We start from the raw sequence: 20,839 nt of genomic DNA, 5'->3' as shown, positions 1-20,839 counted from the left end.
GTAGGGACAGCCCTCTCCTACAGGAGGGGGCCGTCTCTGGGAGCAACAGCAGATTAGGGCCTAGGGGGCCACGTGACCCTCCCCCAGGAATGCGGTGACGTCATCGGGGGCGTGGCTGTCCCCAAAATTGGGGAGGAAGGGAAAAAAAGCTAGAAAAAGTTTCTACTTTCCTCGAGTCCCAAACGAGGTCTGGGACGGGAAGGAGGAGGGGGCGTCAAAGACACAGGCCCACGGCTTTGTGGGACCCTGACTCCTGTCAGGAGTCTCCCCATTCTAGGCCATGTCGGGGCCCACCTGGCTTCCTCCAAAGCAGCCAGAGCCTGCCAGGGCTCCTCAGGGGAGAGCACTCCCCCGAGGTGCCCCAGGGCCACCACCAGTCCACGGAACAGGTAAGGGAACCCCCATCCCACTGGCCGAGGAACCACCAGCCACAGCACTCACTGCTGTCCTCCACCTCCTGCCCCGGCCAGCTTGCTGCCTGCTGTCTGCTGCCTGCTGCCCCTTTGCTGAGCTGGCTGGGGACCCCACCTGAGTGCCCCCCACCCCAGTGCCCCATTCCCTGGTTCCCACATGCATGAGAGAAGGGGAGCGGCAGAGAGTGGCTCTGGGAGGGTGCCATCTTCTCCACCTTTGGTCTTTATTTTCACCTCAGCACTCCAGCCCCACCCTAGAGCCAGTTTTTGCCCCCTCCCATCTGAGCAGTGTTACCAGCCCCCTGGGGGACCGGAAGATCGGGGGCTGGCCTGGGTGGGGTCCCATGGACCACCCCAGCGTTCCCAGGTGAGAAGTGAGAACTGGGGTTGGGGATGCAACATGGGGTGGCCTGGAACCCAAAGGGGTGCAGGACTCAGGGCTGGAGGAGAGACACTGATCTATATGCTCCCTGCTTCTGTTCCATTCTCAGGGGCTCACTCCAGACCGGGGGTGCCTGCGCCCAGGAAGTCTGGATGCAGAAATAGATTCGCTGACCAGTATGCTGGCTGAGCTGGATGGGGGTCGTGGTCATGCGCCACGGCGGCCAGACCGACAGGTGACAGCCTGTCCTGTACTTCTCGCCCCCTACTCTGTATTCTCAGTCTGTTCCACCCCCTCCACTTCCACTTGCTGTGTCAGGGGTGTCCACACCAGTGTTGGAGAACAGGAGCATAGTGGAGGGTGGGACCTTGCCCAAATCCAGTACTTCCCTGAGGCCGTATGCGGCATGATCTTATGCAAACACAGGTGCCTCCATGGGTCCTGCTCATTGCCTCTGTGCTTCTTTTCCCAGGCTTATGAGCCCCCTCAGCTACCTGCCTATTGCCCAGGCTCCCTGAAGCCCAACGGAGGAGGGGGTGTTCCACCCCCTCTGCTCCCATCATCCCCCTATGGGGGCCCCACTCCAGCTTCCTATGCTACTGCCAGCACCCCAGCCGGCCCTGCCTTCCCTGTGCAAGTAAAGGTGGCCCAACCAGTGAGAGGCTGTGGGCCGCCCAGGCGGGGGGCCTTTCAGGCCTCAGGGCCTCTCCCAGGCTCCCACTTTCCTCTCCCAGGCCGAGGTGAAGTCTGGGGGGCTGGCTATCGGAACCCCCGTGAGCCAGGGACAGGGGGGAAAGAAGAGGCTGCAGGGGTCCCTGGCCCTGGAGGAGGAGGAAGAGGAGGCGGGCATGGACCCCAGGTAAGTCTAGAACATTGGGGTTTTCAGACAGAGTAAGCCCTGATGAGGTGGGGTGGGTCCTGGAGGGGGTATTTAAGCTCTTAGTGTAGAGCAGGCTCAGAGGGGGGTTAGGTTGTCCAGAGAGAAGGGGCTAGAGCTGCCCCCTGGCTTCTGGGCTGAGATATTTTCAGACAAGGACTGGTTCAGCCTCTGCAGCTAGACAGAAGTAATGTCGAACTTCAGTAGGAAAGATTTGAGCAGATCTCAGGCTCAACACTGCAGCCTCCTAGAGGAGGTGATCCTCACCTACAGGTTTCCCTGAGTCAGCCTCCAGAGGAAGAACTGGAGAGGCTGACTAAGAAGTTGGTGCACGACATGAACCACCCACCCAGCGGGGAATACTTTGGTGAGCTGCCTCCCTGGGTGGGATGAGAGCAGGGAGGGACAGCATATCTGCTGTTCAGGGTCTGTGTGGTTGATCCCATCCACTCCCTGTGCCCAGGCCGATGTGGTGGCTGTGGAGAAGATGTGGTTGGGGATGGAGCTGGGGTTGTGGCCCTGGACCGTGTCTTCCATGTTGGCTGCTTCGTGTGTTCCACATGCCAGACCCAGCTCCGGGGTCAGCACTTCTATGCTGTGGAGAGAAGAGCATACTGCGAAAGCTGCTATGTGGTGAGTGGCCGAGGCTGAGGGGCTGGAATCACCAGCAGGACACAGAGGGCGCCCATGGTGGGACCTGCTACTGAAGCCCAAAAGAGGGATGGCATTGGGGACTCAAACTGACGTGCAAATGAGGGAGGAATGAAGTGGACAAGTACTGGCTGTTTAGGGGAAAACAACAGTCTGAAGCGGAAGGCTTTTTTTGGTACTGGGAATCAAACGCAGGACCTTGTACCTGCCAGGCAGGCGTTATGCCACTGAGCTGTATCCCCAGCCCAAGTAGAAGGCTAAGAGTTACAGGAATGCGTGAAATTCCCACAGAAGCCCTGCGAGGCACAGATTACTACTGATTCATTTTATAGGATATGGAAGCTTAGAGAGATTAAATTCCTCAGCTAGGAAGCTGCAGTGTTGAGCCTCAGATCTGCTCAAATCTTTCCCACTGAATCATATGCAGAGGCTACACACATGCATGGCTGGGATGGTAGGTGGTTTCCCTGCTGCTGAAGCTTCCCTCTGACCTTCCTGCCCTCTTTACCAATAGGCCACCCTGGAAAAATGCTCCACATGCTCCCAACCCATCCTAGACCGGATCCTGCGGGCTATGGGGAAGGCCTACCACCCTGGCTGCTTCACGTGTGTGGTGTGCCACCGAGGCCTGGATGGCATCCCCTTCACCGTGGATGCAACCAGCCAGATCCACTGCATTGAGGACTTCCACAGGTCAGGCCCAGTGCCTGGCTGCTTCAGGATGTCTTGACCTCTCTCTCTGGCCCTCCTATGTTTAAATCCCTAGTCCTGCCTTTCTGATACCACTGTTTTCCCCAAGGCCCAAGAGCATACCTTGGTACCTCCTGTGGTCTCCTGCATCCCACTTCTCTGGGCTGCAAGCCTGGATCCTGACAGCCTCCTTGGTTTTCTTCCTCCCCAGGAAGTTTGCCCCACGATGCTCAGTGTGTGGTGGAGCCATCATGCCTGAGCCAGGTCAGGAGGAGACTGTGAGAATTGTTGCTCTGGATCGAAGTTTTCACATTGGCTGTTACAAGTGCGAGGTGAGGGAACCTGGGAAAGAGCAAGGGGCTCCAGGGCCTGGCGTGCTGGGTAGGGCATCAAGGGAAAGAGACCTGGGAGTCTGAGTTGATGAAAAGCTGTTCTTCCTGCCAACAGGAATGTGGGCTGCTGCTGTCCTCAGAAGGAGAATGTCAGGGCTGCTACCCACTGGATGGACACATCTTGTGCAAAGCCTGCAGTGCCTGGCGCATCCAAGAGCTCTCAGCCACTGTCACCACTGACTGCTAAGTCGTCTTACAAGCACCTGCTGTGATCTCAGTCCCCATCCATCACCTTCCCTGACATCTGCCTTTTCAACGTTGTCACCAAATGCTTTTTTTTTTTTGGTCTGCAATCATGAAATAATAGTCCCTCAAGAGTTTACAAAACACTTTCAAGTTTATTGTCTCATGTGGTCTCACAGAGCCCAATACAAGCTTGATTGTTGTTATTGCTTATTTTACACATGAGAATGCCAGAGCTGAGATGTGATTTCCCACGCTGCATGGTTGTCAAATGTTGGAAAAATCAAAACCTAGGTCTTCTTCGTTTTGGGGTGTGTGTGTGTGTGTTGAGGATTGAACGGAAGGCCTCATACGTGCTAGGCAAGCACAAGCTCTACCGCTGAGCTACACGTCAGTCTTGTATTTCTTTTGTATATGTAATTTGGTGCAGACACCCGTTAATCGGTGCCAGGAAAAGGCAGCATGCTCCAGAGAAGCAGCATTTCCCATCAAGCCTCATTCAACTCCACAGAGAGATTTGGTGTTATCCTGAGTAATGGCGGTGCATTTAATCTGTGGCAGGCCAGTCCACCTTGCAGCTCACGATTGTAACCCACCTACAGCTAATGCCATCAGAGGTCTGAGGTTAAGACAGATTTGTCCGTTTTGTATGAAGACAAGACACCTGTCCAAGAAGAGGAGGAACAAACGGTTTTGTAGATAACGCATACTGAGACACCAATAAAGACTGGTGAGAGGGGCCGGGGAGATGGCTCAGTAGAATTAAGCGCTTGCCTGGCAAGCACACAGGCCTGAGTTCAATCCTTGGTTTCACCAAAAAAAAAAAAAAAAAAAAGACTGGCGAGAGCAGAAAATGGTGGGAGCAGATTCTTTAAAATGGTTCCTTCTATTCTCTATTTCCCAAACGCTTGCTCTCCCCAAGCCCACGTTCTGCGCGGGGAGGAGGCAAAAACCACTTCCGAGCGGTCAGGCGGTTCCCCAAGCACAGAGTCCGTGCAAACCAACTGCTGGATGCAAACTGACTCAGACCCGCGAGACATCTGGAGGTGCGGGAAATTGTACCCGAGCAGGGCGCGCTTTCCCTTGGAGCCCCAAAGATGCCACCACCCTCCCGAGGCTCGGCTTGGTCCAAACGAGTTTCCGTAGTTCCTCTCGCTCGAAGTTCTCGTCCTGGAAAGCGCGCGAGACTTGTGTCGCCGCTCCTTCCCATCATCCCCTTGTTCGTCCCGCCCTGCCTTCTTGGCTTTATTTCCAGCTCGCGACGTGCGAGTGTGGGATTTCGTTTGTGGTTAGGATCCCTGCTCCTGTAGTGGTATCGACGCGCGTGAGGTTGGCGCGCGCTGCCCTTTGTTCTCAGTTGTCCCATTCTCTTCCTCTCTCTTTGGTCCCCTGGCTGAGAACCCCGTGTCTCCCTCTCGCGCGTCTGGGTCGCCTGGAAAACAAGCCCGCCCAAGCGCGCGACCAACGGCCGAGGCCGCTTCCAGGTGGGGGAGGGGTGGGGCTAGGGGAGGTGGCTAAAGCTGGAGGGACGTTACATTGCCCTGGGGTCGCGGGCTGTGCCGGGGTACCCTTGGGACGGGCGAAAGCGTCTGAGCTTCTGTCAGTTTGAGATGGCTGGAGCCGCGGAACGCCGGCCTAGGTGGGAGGCCGGTGAGCGTGCTGTCTCTGCGGGAACATCTCTTACCTTGTCCTCGTCCCACACCCTACCCAATCCTCCCCGGGTCCCAGGCCCCCTCGGACCACGCCATGGGTGACAGCGATGACGAGTACGATCGAAGGCGCAGGGACAAGTTTAGAAGAGAGCGCAGCGACTATGACCGATCTCGAGAAAGAGATGAAAGACGGCGAGGAGATGATTGGAATGACCGGTAATTCTGTCTTCCTGTTTGATTCCATTGCGTTTTACAAGTTACTATTTTTTTTTTTCGTTATAGTTTTATTAGGATGAACCTTACTGAAATGCTTTCCTGGACCGTTTTCTTTGGTTCTGCTTATCTGCTGTTGGCAAGGAACTAGCTGCGACTTAATTTTTGACAACCCCTCAAAAGCACAGCAGTAAAAAGAAAAAAAAAAAAAGCACAGCAGTAGAGCCCAGAGTTTGTATACGAAACATTATTTACCACTGGCACCAAAAGTGTGTGTCTTGCTTGTAAATTATACTTTAAAAAAGGTTAAAAAATTGATAATACACAATTGACCAGAGAGGTTGTAATAGTGGTTTCCTGGAAGGTAGAACTAGATACTCTTTCTTTCTTTCTCCTCTCCCTCTCCCTGTCCCTGTCCCTGTCCCTGTCCCTGTCCTTCATTTGTGGAAGCAGGGGTTGAACTCAGGCCTTTGTTTTTTTTTTGTTGTTGTTTTGGGTTTTTTTTGGTGGAACTGGGGATTGAACTCAGGTCCTTGTTCTTGCCAGGGAAATGCTTATTCCACTGAGCCATCTCCCGGGCCCCAAACTCAGGCCCTTGCGCTTGCCAGGCAAGCACTTACTCCACTGAGCCACCTCCCTGGCCCCAGGTAGAACTAGATAGATCAACAGATTGATAAGATTTTTTTTTTTTTTAGGTTGTCTTGAAACTGTAGATTTTTTTTTCTTTTTTTATTTATTTATGTGTGTGTGTGGGGGGAGGCAGCTCAGCCCACCAGGGGGGCGGGGCTGGCTGGCATGTGGTGCTGGGGGATTGAACCGCGGTCCCTGTGTTTTTGCTTAGCTTAGCTTGTACTAAGTAGGTGCTTTAGACCACTGAGCCATCTCACCAGCCCCCTGATAAGATATTTTTAATATTAAGTTTATTGATCTTTTGAGACAGGGTCTTCCCATGTAGCCCAGGTTGGCTTGAAACTTGTGATCCTCTTGCCTCAGCCTCCTGAGTGCTGGGATCACAGGCGTGCTGGGATTGCAGGGCATCAAAAATATTTTTGCTGGTGGTGCACGCCTGTAATTCCAACCACATGGGTGGTTTGAGACTGAAGGATCTCCAATTTCAGATCAGCTTAGGCAGCACAGGTCTGAACAAATAGGAAAGACAGACTTTCAGTGAGTAAATGCAGTGTCTCAATTTGTTTTTTTTGTTTTTTTTTTTGTATTTTAGGGAAGGGTCTACAGGGTGTTCAGGGTCTCACTACAGGATCGGACTCATAGTGATTGTCCTGTTTACAGCCTCCCAAGTGCTGGGGTTACAGGTGTGTGCCACCACCCCAGTCTCCCCCGAGAGCAGGGAAAATCGAAAGTGGGTCCCTGCAGGTGCTTTAATCAGCTTTAACCTGTTGAGCTGTTTGGCCAGCCCTAGTGTCTCAATTTGGAAACATTTTCCTAATAGTCTGAGGTAACTTTTTTTGATAAGAACCTAATTGTCATTGTTGGGAAAAAAATTAGTAAGTTGGTGAGCCTGACAGTCAGTGCATCTTCTAGTGGTGGAGGCTTTGTGGATTTCGTTTTTTTTTTTTTTTGCGGAACCAGGGATTGAACTCAGATCCTTGCGTTTGCCCGTGAAGTGCTTATCCTACTGAGCTATCTTACTGGCCCTGTGTGGACTTTGTTTTTATGGTCTTTTTGTCAGACAGGGTTTCACTATGTTGTTTATTTATTTATTTTTGCGGAACCGGGGATTGAACTCGGGCCCTTGTAGTTGCTAGGCCAGCGCTTACTCTACTGAGCTATCTCCCCGGCCCTAGGGTTTCACTATGGAGTTCAGGCTGGCCTTGAAATTACTTTGTAACCCAGGCTGGCCTCAAACTTGCAGTAATCCTGCCTCAGCCTCCCTCCCCAGGGCTGGGATTGCAGGAGTGTACCCCTACACCCAGCCTAAAACTTTGTTTTCTTTGGTATTTTCTAAGAAACAAGAAACTCAAAGTATTTTTCTGAATTCTGGGTAAGGTAAGATGTGGTTACCAGTACAGCAAAAAAAAAAAAATGATGGTGAAGGTGGTCGGTGCTGAGGAATATTGACGACAGGAGTAGTGCTTGCTGGAGGTGAGGTGTTAGGGAGAGTTCACAAAAGTGACACAAAGCTAGGCTTGGAAAGATGAGATTTGGATGATGTGAACAGCTTGAGGTCTTAGACAGGACACTGTACAAACAGGCTGTCTTTGAGTTTGGTCAGTGTAGTGGTTCTCAGCTTGTCTGCAGACCCTAAGGAGTTGTTGAGGTTAAAATTGATTTTTTTTAGGGCTTTTGTTTTTTACTATACATGAAAAGAATGCATATACAAACATTGGGACATGAGAAAGCTTTGGTTCAACGCTATTGAAATTTATAAGAATTAGGATTTGGGAAAGATTTATAAGATTAGGATTTTGTGAAAAATTACCTCAACATTTTTAAAAATTGGAAAGTGCAATGAAAACAAATTGATAAAGTTGCTGTTAACTCTTGAGCGTCTTCATAAGACTCCTTGCGTGATTTTTATTAAACTAGAAAGCCTCAAACCAGTTGCTGTAGGGTTCTTTATGTAGAAAACACAAAAAAGAGGGTTCTTTTAGCTGGTCCCCATGTTGGTAAGTGTTCCCACCCCTGCCCACCCATAGCTTCTTTTTTTGGGGAACCGGGGATTGAGCTCTGGCCTTCGCGTTTGCCAGGCCCCATAGTGTCTTGGTAAAGCAGGCCTGCATCATCACAACCTGGAGGAAGATAACAGGTATCCTGTCTTCTGCCTTGTAGACCCCACACATTTCCTCTGTCAGGTCTTGTGGAATCTAGGAACACTGAATTGCAAATCTGTGCTAAGCATATAAGACAATGACTGATAGAGGGAAAAAAAATTTAAGACTTAGTCTGTCTGGTGTATTTCAAAAAGTGTAATACTGGGCTGGAGAGATGGCTCAGTGGTCTAAAGCACCTACTTGGAACAAGCTCAGCAGAGCACAGGGACCGCGGTTCGATCCCCCAACCCCACATGCCAGCCAGCCGCGCCCCCTGGTGGGCTGAGCTGGCCACATACACACACACACACACACACACACACACACACACACACGTACACACAATAAATAAATGTAAAAAAAAATTAAAAAAAAATTGTAATACTTTTCTTCATCATCAGTGAAAGAAGTTAAAATTAACTTCCAAAAAAAAATTTAAAAAGCATTAAGTGGCAAACAAATTTCCTCAAAAGTCACAGTCACATATAGAATGCATCCTAGAAAAGAGGAATAAGACTGCTTCCACCCACTTTCATGAGTTTCATCAAATACTGGATCTATTCGAGGGTGAAGAAAAGGTAACTTTGGAGTATGGTATTAAATGAGGCATTTTCTATATTCCTTCCTAAGAGCACCAGGTGGGGAACACATTTTTCTAAAGTAGATCTAGGAAGTGGAATGTGGAATTAATCTGTCATCCTCCGGTAAAAAGGTCTATAGGGTGTTCAGGATCTCTCTGCTAGATTGAATTCATAGTGATCTGCTTGTTTACAGCCTCCCAAGAGCTGGGATTACAGGCACGCGCCACCACGCTCAATCTTAATTGCCGCGCACCCTGGGGGCGGGGGCAGCATGGCAGGCCTGGGATTTGAACTCCCAGCCCCTGTGCCTGCTTGCAGGCACTTTAATCCACTGAGCTATTTGGCTGGCCCTCATTTCTTTTCAAGCAAGTGTATTTTGATAATAGAAAAGAAAGCAGAGGTAGTGACAGGGACTTGGACGAGTCTGGAAATGACAAAGGCAGCACAGCTTTTTGGTAGCCTGTAGAAGATTAGCAAGATAGTTCCAGTGGTAGAGAAGAGCCCTTAATGATGGGAATGGTAGTCTATCAGTTCTGTTTCTCTCACTCTCTCATATTCTCTCTCTCACTATGTAGTTATGCTGACCTTTAACTTCCTCATATAACCTAGGCTGGCCTCAAACTTAAGGCAGTCCTGCTTCACCCTTCCCAGTGCTGGTATTATAGGCATGCACCACCATGCCTGGCTACAGTAGATCACTTCAGATGTGATGGATGACTTCTGGTAGGGCACTCGTCCCTCCCTCCCTTCCTCTCTCCCTTCTTTTCTCCTTCCTTTTCTCCCTCACTCCTTTCTCATTGTTGGGGCTAGAATCCAGGCCCTTGTATGTGCCAGGCAAGTGTCTACCCACACCCACTCGCAGAGGATTTTTCAGTGGGTCTAGAGTGTGGGAAAAAGGCTGGGCTAGTAGAAGTCGGAGGCATCAGTTTGGATATAGGGTTGAAGTGATGACAATAGCCCCGAGTCTGACTAAGGGTGTAGTTTTGTAGTTTTAGGCTTCTCGCGTGGTGTGTCTCATAGGAGGCACTTGCCTAGGAGTATGTGGCTTTGGCCTATTCAGCTGTACCTTCAATGACTGATGCTGTTTCCTGCCTCCAGGGAGTGGGACCGTGGCCGTGAGCGGCGCAGTCGGGGTGAATATCGAGACTATGACCGGAATCGACGGGAGCGCTTCTCTCCCCCCCGCCATGAGCTCAGCCCCCCACAGAAGCGCATGCGACGAGACTGGTGAGATGGTGTCAGTTTCTCTGTTTAGTCTCAGCTGTCTACTCTCATCCATGCTGAAAGCTTGTTTTCTGTTCTCAGACCACCCTACCCCATTGTTTCTTTGTCCGTTCAAACCCTTGGGTAAGAGACCACATTCCGTGCGTGTGCCTTCCTCTTGGTGTTACTCGTGCTCTGGTGGGATGGTTCTGGTTACCTCTCTGACATTTGTGTCCCCCACCCTCAGGGATGAGCACAGCTCTGACCCATACCACAGTGGCTATGAGATGCCCTATGCTGGGGGGGGTGGGGGCCCAACTTACGGCCCCCCTCAGCCCTGGGGCCACCCAGATGTCCACATCATGCAGCACCATGTACTGCCTATCCAGGCCAGGTAAAGACCTAGGGTTCTGGGGTACTTGGGGGAAGGGAGTTCGCAGGCTTGGGGCATGGCTTGGGGTTGATGAGGACCCCAGCTAGGGCTAGGGAGTGTATTGGGTACCCAGGAATGCTTTGTGCTTGGGGTTGGCATGCATGGTGGGCACAAGAAGGCGACAGCTGTCCACTTAGCTCTCCATGCCTCTATACCAAGATTTTCCATTTGGCCTCCACAGGCTGGGCAGTATCGCTGAGATTGACTTGGGTGTGCCGCCGCCAGTGATGAAGACCTTTAAGGAGTTCCTCCTGTCACTGGATGACTCTGTGGATGAGACTGAGGCTGTCAAGCGGTATAATGATTACAAGCTAGATTTTCGAAGGCAGCAGATGCAGGATTTTTTCCTGGCTCATAAAGATGAGGAGTGGTAAGTGCCTTGATTTCCTGTTCCCTGACTTGTTTCCCTGGCCCTGCCAGTGGAGCCGCAGCCCTGGTCCTCTTCCCATTTTCCCCAATCCAGAACTTCCTGGGGTGGGGGAGGGGGAGCATAACAGCATTGGCTGGTGGGGTCTCCTCCTTCAGTGACTGCCACACACACCCCCATCTCCCTTTTCTACTGTCCTCACTGGGACACCTCCAGGCAACTGGCCAGAGCCACCTGGCCCCTTGGGGCAGCAGACAGACTGCTTCCCACTTGCTGGTATTGGGTCATTGTCATCCCTGATCACCAGGACCCTGTGTGACTGTGGCATCCTCCCAAAAGCGACGAGTGAATCCAGACAAGAAAAGCAAAGATCTCAGGGTCATTTGGCAGAAAAAGAATTTTAATTTTTTTTCCTTTTGTGGATGTTTTAATTTTAATCAACCATCTTTTCCCCCCTTCCTGCTCCTCCTCCTCATCCTCTTTCTGCTCCTCCTCCTTGAAAAGAGCCAGAACTGGGAACTACACCCGCTCATCGACGGAGCTCGGAGCAAACCCACCTCCACCCCCACCATACCCAGCCCATACATGAGCCCCTGGGCTGAGCCACCTGCCCCGGCCAGGCAGACAGGCAGGGCACTGCTGTGCACAATGCAGCGGTCTAGCTGAATGTGATTGCTCAGGCAGTTAGTCAGTCAGGGCCCCCACCGCGGAGTCCCGCGGGGGTGGGGCATCTGGGCCGGGCACCCCAGCCAGGAGCCAGCCGGTGCCCACCAGCCAGCAATGGGCCCTGGGCGCCACTAGTTAAATCTTGAGCTCTGTTTGACCAAGCAGCCAAGGTAAAGATCCTGGAGGTGATGCCTGCGGCTTTCCTTTCCTCTCTGCTCAACTCGTGGTTGTTTTGTCTCCACTGTTCTCTCTTCCTAACTGCTCTCTGTGTCTTGGTCCCGACCTCATTTACCTTTGTTCTTTCTCTGTGCCCCATTCTCTGCCTAACATTCTCTTCCTCTCTTTCAGTTTGTCTGGTCTTCAATTTTTCCGTCTTTGATTTCTGGGCCTTTTTCACACTTCTTCTTTCCTCCTTTTCTCTTTTTTTTCTCATACTCCTAATTTCTTCTGTATTCCTCCCCCACAGTCCTATTGAAGTTTCTTTTGTGTTATGCTTCACTCTAACCCTCCAAGCCCCCCTCTATCCCTGAGGCTTTATGGGCACTTCAGTTTTCCCTTTGGTTTTTTCCTGTCCCTTCACCACCTTGCTGATCTTCCCAAGGGGGGAGTTAAGGTGTCCTGCCTTTCGGCTTTTTCTGTCCAGTGCACTTCAGGTTTCCTTCTGTCTTCCACCTAGGGGTGGAGGGAATTGGCGGGAGCCAAAATGAGAGGGAGGTTGGCATTGAGAGGGAGGTTCTTTGGGTCCAACTGTTTCTTTAGCTTACTCTCTGGAGCCTGGGAAATCACCCTTTTTAAAATTAGTGTTTCCCAGAGACTCAGCCATAAATCTGCCTCTCCAATTCTGGCCTGCCCCTATAGGCACTGATCTTCCCAAATCCAGAGCTCTTAGTTTCTGGCTCTCCCTCATATCATTTCAGAGCACAATCCATGGTTCCTTCCGGGATGTTGGGTGGTTCTAGTGCATCGCACTCTCCTAATCTCTGCTTTTATGACCTTTTGTGGGTGTGAGAGGATGGGGGCGATAGCCTATCTTTCCTGGGCCCCTCCCTGCATCCTGGTCCTGGCCTCTGCTAACTATTTTGTCTCTCCCTCCCCTGCTTCCTTCCCAGGTTTCGATCTAAGTACCACCCAGATGAGGTGGGGAAGCGTCGGCAGGAAGCCCGAGGGGCTCTGCAAAACCGACTGAGAGTGTTCTTGTCCCTCATGGAGAGTGGCTGGTTTGATAATCTTCTCCTGGACATTGACCGAGCTGATGCCATTGTCAAAATGCTGGATGCAGGTGTGTGGATTTGGGCAGGTGGAGGTGCTCAGGTGACCATAATCTTGGTGGGACATGGAAGCAAGTTGATAGAAGCCAGGCCCTTGATTGTGACCTCTACTGTCTGAGTAGCTGTGATTAAGATGGAAGGAGGCACAGAGAATGACCTACGCATCCTGGAGCAGGAGGAGGAGGAGGAACAGGCCGGAAAGCCTGGGGAGCCCAGTAAGAAAGAGGAAGGCCGGGCCGGAGCAAGCCTAGGTGATGGAGAGCGCAAGGCTGGTGATAAGGATGACAAGAAAGAAGATGGCAAGCAGGTTGGGACTGGTGGGGCCCAAAGGAGCTGGAGCTAAAAGGCTGCATGTGGGGTGGGGTAGGGGAGGTAAAACTTGGGGCCTAGGTATGGAGGGGGCGCTCTAGTAAAGCTGGAGTACATGAGACATCCCCAGTGATCTTCTCCACCTGTAGGCAGAAAATGATAGCTCTAACGATGACAAAACCAAGAAAACTGAGGGTGACGGGGACAAGGAAGAAAAGAAAGAAGACTCAGAAAAGGAAGCTAAAAAGGTAAGGGTCGCTTGTGTGGGGCCAGCGGTCAGGCACTGGGGTTACATGAGTGAGTCCCTCCATTGTGTGTGCTTCCCACAGAGCAGCAAGAAGAGAAACAGGAAGCACAGTGGTGACGACAGCTTCGATGAGGGCAGTGTGTCTGAGTCCGAGTCTGAGTCTGAGAGTGGCCAAGCTGAGGAGGACAAAGAAGAGACTGGTAGGCTGCACAGGAGGGAGGGGAGGGGAGGGATTGGTGCTTGTGGGGAGATGACATTGGCTTGGTCAGTAACAGCCGTTTTGTCTGTGCCACCGAAATTATTAATAAAACCTCACCAACTTCTGCCACTTTGCGTAGAAGAAGCACAAAAAGAAAAGGAGAAGCCCAAGGAAGAGGAAAGGGAGAAGCCTAAGGATGCTGCAGGGCTGGAGTGTAAGCCCCGGCCCCTGCATAAGACTTGCTCCCTCTTCATGCGCAACATTGCACCCAACATCTCCCGGGCTGAGATCATCTCTGTGAGTGGGAAAGTTGGTATTGGGCAGCCAGCCTGGCACTAGGTACAGATCCTTTGGGGTGGGACGCAGAGGGGGGTGTGGAGAGAAGTAGCATTCTGGTTCTGTATGCTATGTATGGAGCTCCTTTCCCGTGGGCCCCTTGTTTTCAAGGACTCCTTGCACCCTGTCAAGTGCTCAGCTGTTTAAGCCCTTTGTTTCTCCTTGCCCACGGATAGGGTTAAAGTGAAGTGCTCTGGTGGATTGGAGAAGGAAGGGATTCCTTGAATTACTAAACGGGGTTTGTGTTCTCCCTGCTTCTTGCAGCTTTGTAAAAGATACCCAGGTTTTATGCGTGTGGCACTGTCGGAGCCACAGCCTGAGAGGAGGTGAGGAACTGGATATCTGAGTACAGGGAATTGGTTAATGGCCCACACCATCTCCATTCAGAAACGGTGATGTTTTTTCTCATGTAGGTTTTTCCGTCGTGGCTGGGTGACCTTTGACCGCAGTGTTAACATTAAAGAGATCTGCTGGAACCTGCAGAATATCCGAGTGAGTGTTTCAAGAAGAGAGAGCATGGCTCTCTGTATTCCCCCTGTGACTTCTGACTCCCTTGTCCCTTTGTTCTACCCACTTTCATCCATTCACTCTGCTCATGTTAATTGCCTGGTCCTGTCTGTCAGGACAGACCTCTTTGGTCCTTGTCCTTAGGGAGCTCTTGGTCCCAACAGTCTCTGGTGTTCTCAGTCTGTGAGCTCCTGTTTCTGGGGCACTTGCTGAAGTTGTTAGTCAGCTTCTTTTCTTCTCTTTTCCTTTTTTATCCTCTCCCCTCCCCTCCCTTCCCTTTCCCTTTTGATTTTTTGAGATGGTCTAGCTTTGTAGTGCAAGCTGGCCTTAAACTCTCTATGTATCCCAGGCTGGCCTCAAATTTGCTCCAGTCCTGCATCGGCTTTCTGAGTGCTGACATAACAGGTGTGCGCCACTGTAGCCAGCTTGGTCAGTTTTTTTATTTCATCTTCTTTCAGCTCCGTGAATGTGAGCTGAGCCCCGGTGTGAACAGAGATCTGACCCGGCGTGTACGCAACATCAATGGCATTACCCAGCACAAGCAGATAGTGCGCAATGACATCAAGCTGGCAGCGAAGCTGATCCACACGCTAGATGACAGGACCCAGCTCTGGGCCTCTGAGCCAGGGACACCTCCTCTGCCAACAGTCAGTGACTCCCTAGGGGACCATTTCCAAAGCCGCTGACACTATCTCCTTTACTCCTTATGCCCATGTCCTCACTTGCTCTTTGGCAGTCAGTGCCCCCTTGTGCACACCCTCACTTGCTTGTCCTTCTCTGGGTATACTACCTCCATCTTCCACCAGAATTGGGCTAGGGTGGGGCAAGTACAAGGGACAGCAGAGCTGACAGTTCTATCAAGTGAGCTCACTCTCCCCTGCCTTCCCTTGTGCAGGTTTACAGGTTCCTTCCTGCCCTGAGGGTACTTCTCTCTTTTTCCCCTTCTTCCCTCCAGCAGAGTTTACCCTCACAGAACCCAATCCTGAAGAACATCACCGACTACCTGATAGAGGAAGTGAGTGCTGAGGAGGAGGAGCTGTTGGGGAGCAGTGGGGGGGCTCCCCCTGAGGAGCCTCCGAAGGAAGGGAACCCAGCAGAGATCAATGTGGAACGGGATGAGAAGCTGATCAAGGTGCCAGCTGTAGCCTCACAGGGGGCAGGGGTTTGTGGCTTTCAGGGTGAAAGAATGGCTTACCTTTTTTTCTCTTGGGACAAGGTCTCCCTAGGTAGTTCAGGCTGGCCTTGAATCTGAGGCAATACTCCTATCTCAGCTTCCCAAATGCTAGGGTTATAGGCATGTGTCACACATCTGACCTTAGTTACTTTCTTGTAGCTAAGACACAGTACTTGATATCCACAATTCTAAGGAGAAAATACTTTGATTCACGGTTTGTAGAGGTTTCAGTTCAAAGTCAACTGACTCCAAGGCAGGACAGCATGTCATAGGAAGAAGAGTGATGAACTTATGATATGGTTACCGGAAGGACAGAGATGCACACAGGCAGAGAGATCAAGGGAAGGGGGGAGGAGGTGATAACACCTTCCCATTCCCATTCCCAGTGACCCTCCTTCCACCAGGCTTTGCCCCCTGAATCTCATTGAGTCATAAACTCAGCATCGTCTAATCCCTGAGAATTTCATCCACTGATCTAATCAAAGCCCACCTACATGCATCTGAGACTTGGAGAGACATAGATACAAACGGGGCCAGATTGGAGACCCAGTGGCTTTTGTCTCTTTAGGTTTTGGACAAGCTCCTCCTCTATCTGCGCATCGTGCATTCTCTGGATTATTACAACACTTGCGAGTACCCCAATGAGGATGAGATGCCAAATCGATGCGGCATCATCCATGTTCGGGGGCCCATGCCTCCCAACCGCATCAGTCATGGAGAAGGTGCCCCCAGGTTCCCTGTTCCTGAGTCCCCTTCCATTTTGTTTCCTCTTCCCAGCTGCTGCTGGTCACCTGTTGGCAGTACTCTGCCACCTTTTCCTGCCCCTCCTGCCCCTTGCTCCTGCATACTTTTTCAGCTTTCGCTTGTCTGCTTCCCACCACAGTGTTAGAGTGGCAGAAGACCTTCGAGGAGAAGCTGACTCCCCTGCTGAGTGTGCGGGAATCCCTCTCTGAGGAAGAGGCCCAGAAGATGGGCCGAAAAGATCCTGAGCAAGAAGTGGAAAAATTTGTCACCTCTAACACCCAGGAACTGGGCAAGGATAAGTGGCTATGTCCTCTCAGTGGCAAGAAATTCAAGGTCTGGGATGTTAGAGAATTAGCCTGTTGGAATGGTGGGAGAAAGGGTTGGGACCTGACGTCATCTACCTAAAGGCCTGGGGGGAAGATGCTCAGGGGTTTGGCAGGAGGGAAGCTGTCCACTTTCCAGGTTCACCATGGGAATGGGAGAGAGAGCCCACATTACCTGCTGCTCCGTCCTAATCCTTTCCTCTCCACCCAGGGTCCTGAGTTTGTACGCAAACACATCTTCAACAAACATGCAGAGAAGATTGAGGAGGTAAAGAAGGAAGTGGCTTTCTTTAACAACTTCCTCACAGATGCCAAACGCCCAGCTCTGCCTGAGATCAAGCCAGCCCAGCCCCCTGGCCCTGCCCAGAGTAAGATACGATCCACGAGGGTCTGGTGCATTTCTCCTTTGCCTGTATTGAGATTCTTTAATCTGTCATCTTAAAAATTTATAACATTTCTACCACATAACTGAGGCCATATTCTTTAGAAGTTATTTGTGTGTTGTCCCCCCCCCGCAGTAATTCATGTTCCTGTCTGTGTTGTACTCCCCCCAGGTCTGACCCCGGGACTCCCCTACCCACACCAAACTCCCCAGGGTCTGATGCCCTATGGCCAGCCCCGGCCTCCCATTTTGGGCTATGGAGGTAAGTATGGGAGGGGTCTGAAAGGGCTGATTATGTTTGGTGCTAGAGGGAAACAGGCTGAACCCTGATCTTTTTCATAGCTGGTGCTGTGCGCCCTGCAGTCCCCACAGGAGGCCCTCCATATCCCCATGCCCCGTATGGTGCTGGCAGAGGGAACTATGATGCTTTTCGAGGTCAGGGTGGTTACCCTGGGAAACCACGCAGCAGGTGAGAATGGGGTGAGATGTCCAAGCCCCTTGCCTCCTTCACACAGGCTCCTTGGGTGCCAATTGCTTTTTCTCTCACAGGATGGTTCGTGGAGACCCAAGGGCCATTGTGGAGTATCGTGACCTGGATGCCCCAGATGATGTGGATTTCTTTTGAGCTGTCCACTTTACCCTACTCTACTTCTGCCTGCCTTGTCTCTTCAGCTGAGAATTTTTTTGTACGTTCAGCTTACTGCCAATAAAAGCACTAAAGTAATGACTTTTTAAATTTTTTAAAAAGTTTATTTGGTACAGGGTCCAGCTACACAACCTGGACTCCTGTCCCAGCCTTCCCAGGGCTGGGATCACAGGTGTGTGCCGCAGTGCCGATTTTGGTGGTCTGCTCAGCAAGGGGCTGGCATGGCATGAGGTACTAGGGATTGAACCCAGGTCCTTGTGCTTGCCAGGCAGGCACTTAGATGGCCGAGTTATCTCCCTATTATGTTGGGTGTGTTGTATACCTTCTCACATCTTCGTAAACGTCAGGTGGGGCCATGGTTGGCTGGGCCCTGTTACTTTAATTTTTGTCTTTTTGATCCAGGGTCTCACTATAGTTCGGGCTGGCTTTAGCTCACTTTTTTTGGTGGAACCAGGGATTGAATTTAGGCCCTTGCGCTTGCCAGGGAAGCACTTATTCCACTGAGCTATCTTCCCCGGCCCCCTTTAAGCTGACTTTGCAGGCCAGGCTGGTCTTGAACTTGAAAGGATCCTCCTTCCTTAGCCTCCCGAGTGTTAGGATTACTGGCATACCCCACCATGCCCCGTTTGTCACCATTTTATTGATGCTGAAGTTCCATCTGTTCTGCTGGGACACTTGATAAGTAAAGGGTTCACAGGGGTGAAGTCAGTTTCAGTTCTGGGAGTGCTGCTGCTTTTCAGAGTTACAGCTGGTCAAGCACAGGTTGTAAAAGGAGCAGGGATCAAAGGCGCTGCTCACCTCTTGCCAGCCCACCCACCCGTCAGCCTGTAGCTCTCTAGGGTTCTTCGGAGTGCCCCAGTAGTGAGGATCCAGTATCAGAACGTAGGCTTCCGTACGTGGCCCCAGGCAGACACCCAGCAGGGCCTTGGCCTTGGCATCAGCATCCCCTCCCACCATCACAGGGCCACCCCCCCCTGCAAAGTGGGAGTAAAGCCTCTCCAGCTCGCTGCGAAGCCCCACTCCACGGGGTATGTGGCACAGGCGGCCCTGGGGCCCTCCAAAGTGCGCGAGGCAGAGACTGGCCTCTACACAGCCGATCCAACTCCGGGAGCCCCGGAACCCGGGGGCCTTGTCGCCTATATCCTCCAAGGCCGCTTGCACGGCGTCCAGTCCAGGCACGCCCATGGTCTGGCCCTGCGGCCAAGAGCACAACGTCTGCAGGGTGCGGTAACCGCAGCCCCAGCCGCGGTCGTCCAGCCCGTCGCAGCCATAGTGATAGTAGAGGTAGTGGCCTGAGAGGACGGCCAGGCGGGCAGGGCCCTGGCGTGGTGGGGCCAGGCCCAGGTGAACGTCCTGCAGCAGCTCCAGGGCGGCAGGCGGTGCCAACACCAGCGCTTCTTCTCGAACCCGGGTCTTGGGCCAGCTGAGGGTGGGTGGGGTGTGCAAGGTCGTAGTACTTTCCCCGGGGATCAGAAAAGAGCGCTGCGGAGTTCAAGCTCCTCGACGAGACGCCAACCACTGAACTCCCACAATGCACCGCTGCACCTGCCCGTTTGCTTCACTGCGCAGGCTCCACCCCAGAGGGCGGAACTTAGTCTGGTGGCTCGCGCGCAGGCGCCCGGGTGCCTTAGTGCTTCGCCAGTCTGTACTGCCTGCAGCTAGCCCCTAGACCTGCACTGCCTCTGTCCAGCGATCCTGGCGCTCCGCCCGTTCCCAGTCGCGCACACTCTGGTAGCTGTAACAGTTTATTGGCAGCCCAGAGGGGCGAAGGCACCGCGGGGGAGGGAGCTCGGCCCGAGACATGCAGAGGACGAGGAGCCCCGGGGGGAAGTCGGGGTCGGGCGGGCAAGGTCTGGGACTTTGTTATATCCCCCGCCCTTTAATAAATAGTATATACAGCTGGGGGCGGAGCCTGAGGACGTAGGGTCCCGCCGGGGTCACAGGTCTGAGCAGCGATCCTGCTTGCTGTAATGGTCGAACTGGTTCTTCCAGTGCACCATGTAGGAGCTCCAGCGGTGGAACTCGGCCTTCCACTGGCGCTCCGCCTCGTCCAGCGTGTCTGTGGCGGGCGCCCGGCAGGAGGCGGCGGCATGGAGGACAAGCAGGGGCGACACACAGGGGCGGGTGGAGGGGCCACGTGGGATGGTGGAACAAGGGCCAGGAAAGGCGAGACAGCAGAGAGAAGGAGGGTGAGGGGCAGGACGGGCAGGTCCGGAGAAGGATGGCAGGAAGCAGCCAAGAGAAAATGACCGGAAGATGGAGACGGATGGAATCAGAAGGACGTGGGTTGGCGGGGAGAAAAAGAGACAGAAATGGTTGACAGTTGTAGCCCACAGTGTGGTACAGTCCAGCCCCAGGTCCTCCCTTTCTCCCCAACATCAGGCTCGGGCTCCAAAGGATAATTTTATAAAAATAAAAAAATTTGAATTGGCTTTTCATTTCCACTTAAACAAAGGCAAGTAGGTCTCTGAGGCCTGTCCACTTTGTGTGTAAGGAAGGGCCGCTGGGTTCCTAAGAGGGGTCCTTCCCCACAGTCTGGACATGCTTTAGAGGAGGGGACCCCTGTGGCCAAGGGGAAGAGGCCCTGGTCAAAGCCGCAGAAAGAGGAGGAGGAGAAGGGGGGGCAGAGGTAGGCCAGGCCTGGGCCTCGGGGCAGCCTCCCCATGGGCGGGGCCTGGGCAGGTGCTGGGAGCCTCGGAGGCTGGAGGGAGAAGAGAGGGGTTACACCCTGCCGGCTCCTGCTCCCCTCCTCCTGCACCCGCCCCGCCTCTGGTGGTGGGAATCGAACTCATGACCTCGTGCTTGCTAGGCAGGCGCTGTGCACTGAGCGATATCCCCAGCCCTGTATGCCCTTTTCTCCACTCCCTCCCCTCCTGCTGGCTCCCGCATACCGGTGGCACTGAGCAATTTGGGCAGGAATCGGTTCCAGAAGGCGCAGGCCTGAGCCCGCAGTCCTCTCCGAATCTCCAGTGGTCGCAGGTTGAGGCTCACGTACTGTTGCGCTCCCGTCGTGTATGGGGGCCACTGAGGGGCCTTGGCATCGCGCGGGTCATTAGGGTCCCTGAAAAGGGAGAGGGAAGATTCAGCTCAAAGAAAAGGCTCGCAGGGCTCAGAGTGATGGGGAAGAAGATGAGGACGGGGCAGAAGGGTCCCCTCTCTGGTCCTGGGCTTCTTAGGCCCCATGGAAACCTCCAATCGCGAAGTCTTTTTCTTTTTTCTTTTTTTTTTTT

At 52.6% G+C, this 20,839-nt stretch overlaps 4 protein-coding genes across 18 annotated transcripts in view; 2 read left to right on the top strand and 2 right to left on the bottom strand.

Annotated features, from left to right (window-relative positions):
• Positions 1–96: 96 nt before the first annotated feature.
• On the top strand, positions 97–3,734 carry Trip6 (thyroid hormone receptor interactor 6). 2 transcript variants are annotated; one of them, XM_023714580.1, is made up of 9 exons: positions 97–389; positions 653–780; positions 905–1,030; positions 1,268–1,654; positions 1,916–2,039; positions 2,136–2,305; positions 2,838–3,016; positions 3,225–3,345; positions 3,461–3,734. In XM_023714580.1, the coding sequence occupies exons 1-9, from the start codon at positions 281–283 to the stop codon at positions 3,590–3,592; spliced, it is 1,476 nt and encodes a 491-aa protein (XP_023570348.1). In that variant the 5' UTR covers positions 97–280; the 3' UTR covers positions 3,593–3,734. The 2 variants fall into 2 exon arrangements, with proteins under 2 accessions (XP_023570348.1, XP_004630547.1); XM_004630490.2 differs by having other exon boundaries at positions 99–389; positions 1,946–2,039.
• Positions 3,735–4,806: 1,072 nt separating this feature from the next.
• Positions 4,807–17,693, top strand: Srrt (serrate, RNA effector molecule). Of its 7 annotated transcripts, none has more exons than XM_023714460.1 (20): positions 4,807–5,072; positions 5,317–5,456; positions 9,904–10,032; positions 10,256–10,402; positions 10,623–10,811; positions 12,584–12,753; positions 12,865–13,049; positions 13,201–13,299; positions 13,381–13,498; positions 13,637–13,794; positions 14,098–14,159; positions 14,247–14,325; positions 14,799–14,987; positions 15,299–15,472; positions 16,083–16,236; positions 16,398–16,591; positions 16,793–16,949; positions 17,136–17,225; positions 17,327–17,432; positions 17,513–17,693. In XM_023714460.1, the coding sequence occupies exons 2-20, from the start codon at positions 5,335–5,337 to the stop codon at positions 17,586–17,588; spliced, it is 2,598 nt and encodes an 865-aa protein (XP_023570228.1). In that variant the 5' UTR covers positions 4,807–5,072; positions 5,317–5,334; the 3' UTR covers positions 17,589–17,693. The 7 variants fall into 7 exon arrangements, with proteins under 7 accessions (XP_023570228.1, XP_004630542.1, XP_023570229.1 ...); XM_004630485.2 differs by having other exon boundaries at positions 17,306–17,432; XM_023714461.1 differs by having other exon boundaries at positions 17,124–17,225.
• A 220-nt stretch (positions 17,694–17,913) lies between these two features.
• Ufsp1 (UFM1 specific peptidase 1 (inactive)) lies at positions 17,914–19,412 on the bottom strand. The gene is made up of 2 exons (XM_023714316.1): positions 19,281–19,412; positions 17,914–19,091 (listed from the first exon to the last, which is right to left on the bottom strand). Exons 1-2 carry the CDS (start codon positions 19,410–19,412, stop codon positions 18,321–18,323), a joined length of 903 nt encoding a protein of 300 aa, XP_023570084.1. The 3' UTR covers positions 17,914–18,320.
• The window catches only part of Ache (acetylcholinesterase (Cartwright blood group)), a 5,919-nt gene continuing 4,423 nt past the window's right edge, over positions 19,344–20,839 (bottom strand). For 7 of the 8 annotated variants that reach the window (XM_023714484.1, XM_004630481.2, XM_023714481.1 and 4 more), the window contains 2 exons: positions 20,501–20,670; positions 19,344–19,668 (listed from right to left, as the gene is read on the bottom strand). In XM_023714484.1, coding sequence (XP_023570252.1) covers positions 19,547–19,668; positions 20,501–20,670 — 292 coding nt within the window. In that variant the 3' untranslated portion in view covers positions 19,344–19,546. The other variant, XM_023714485.1, reaches the window with a different exon arrangement.

Source organism: Octodon degus, unplaced genomic scaffold, assembly GCF_000260255.1.
Source record: "Octodon degus isolate 3935 unplaced genomic scaffold, OctDeg1.0 scaffold00035, whole genome shotgun sequence".
NCBI lineage: Eukaryota > Metazoa > Chordata > Mammalia > Rodentia > Octodontidae > Octodon > Octodon degus.
Note: the sequence above shows the minus strand (reverse complement) of the source record. Positions and strands in the feature narration are given on the sequence as shown.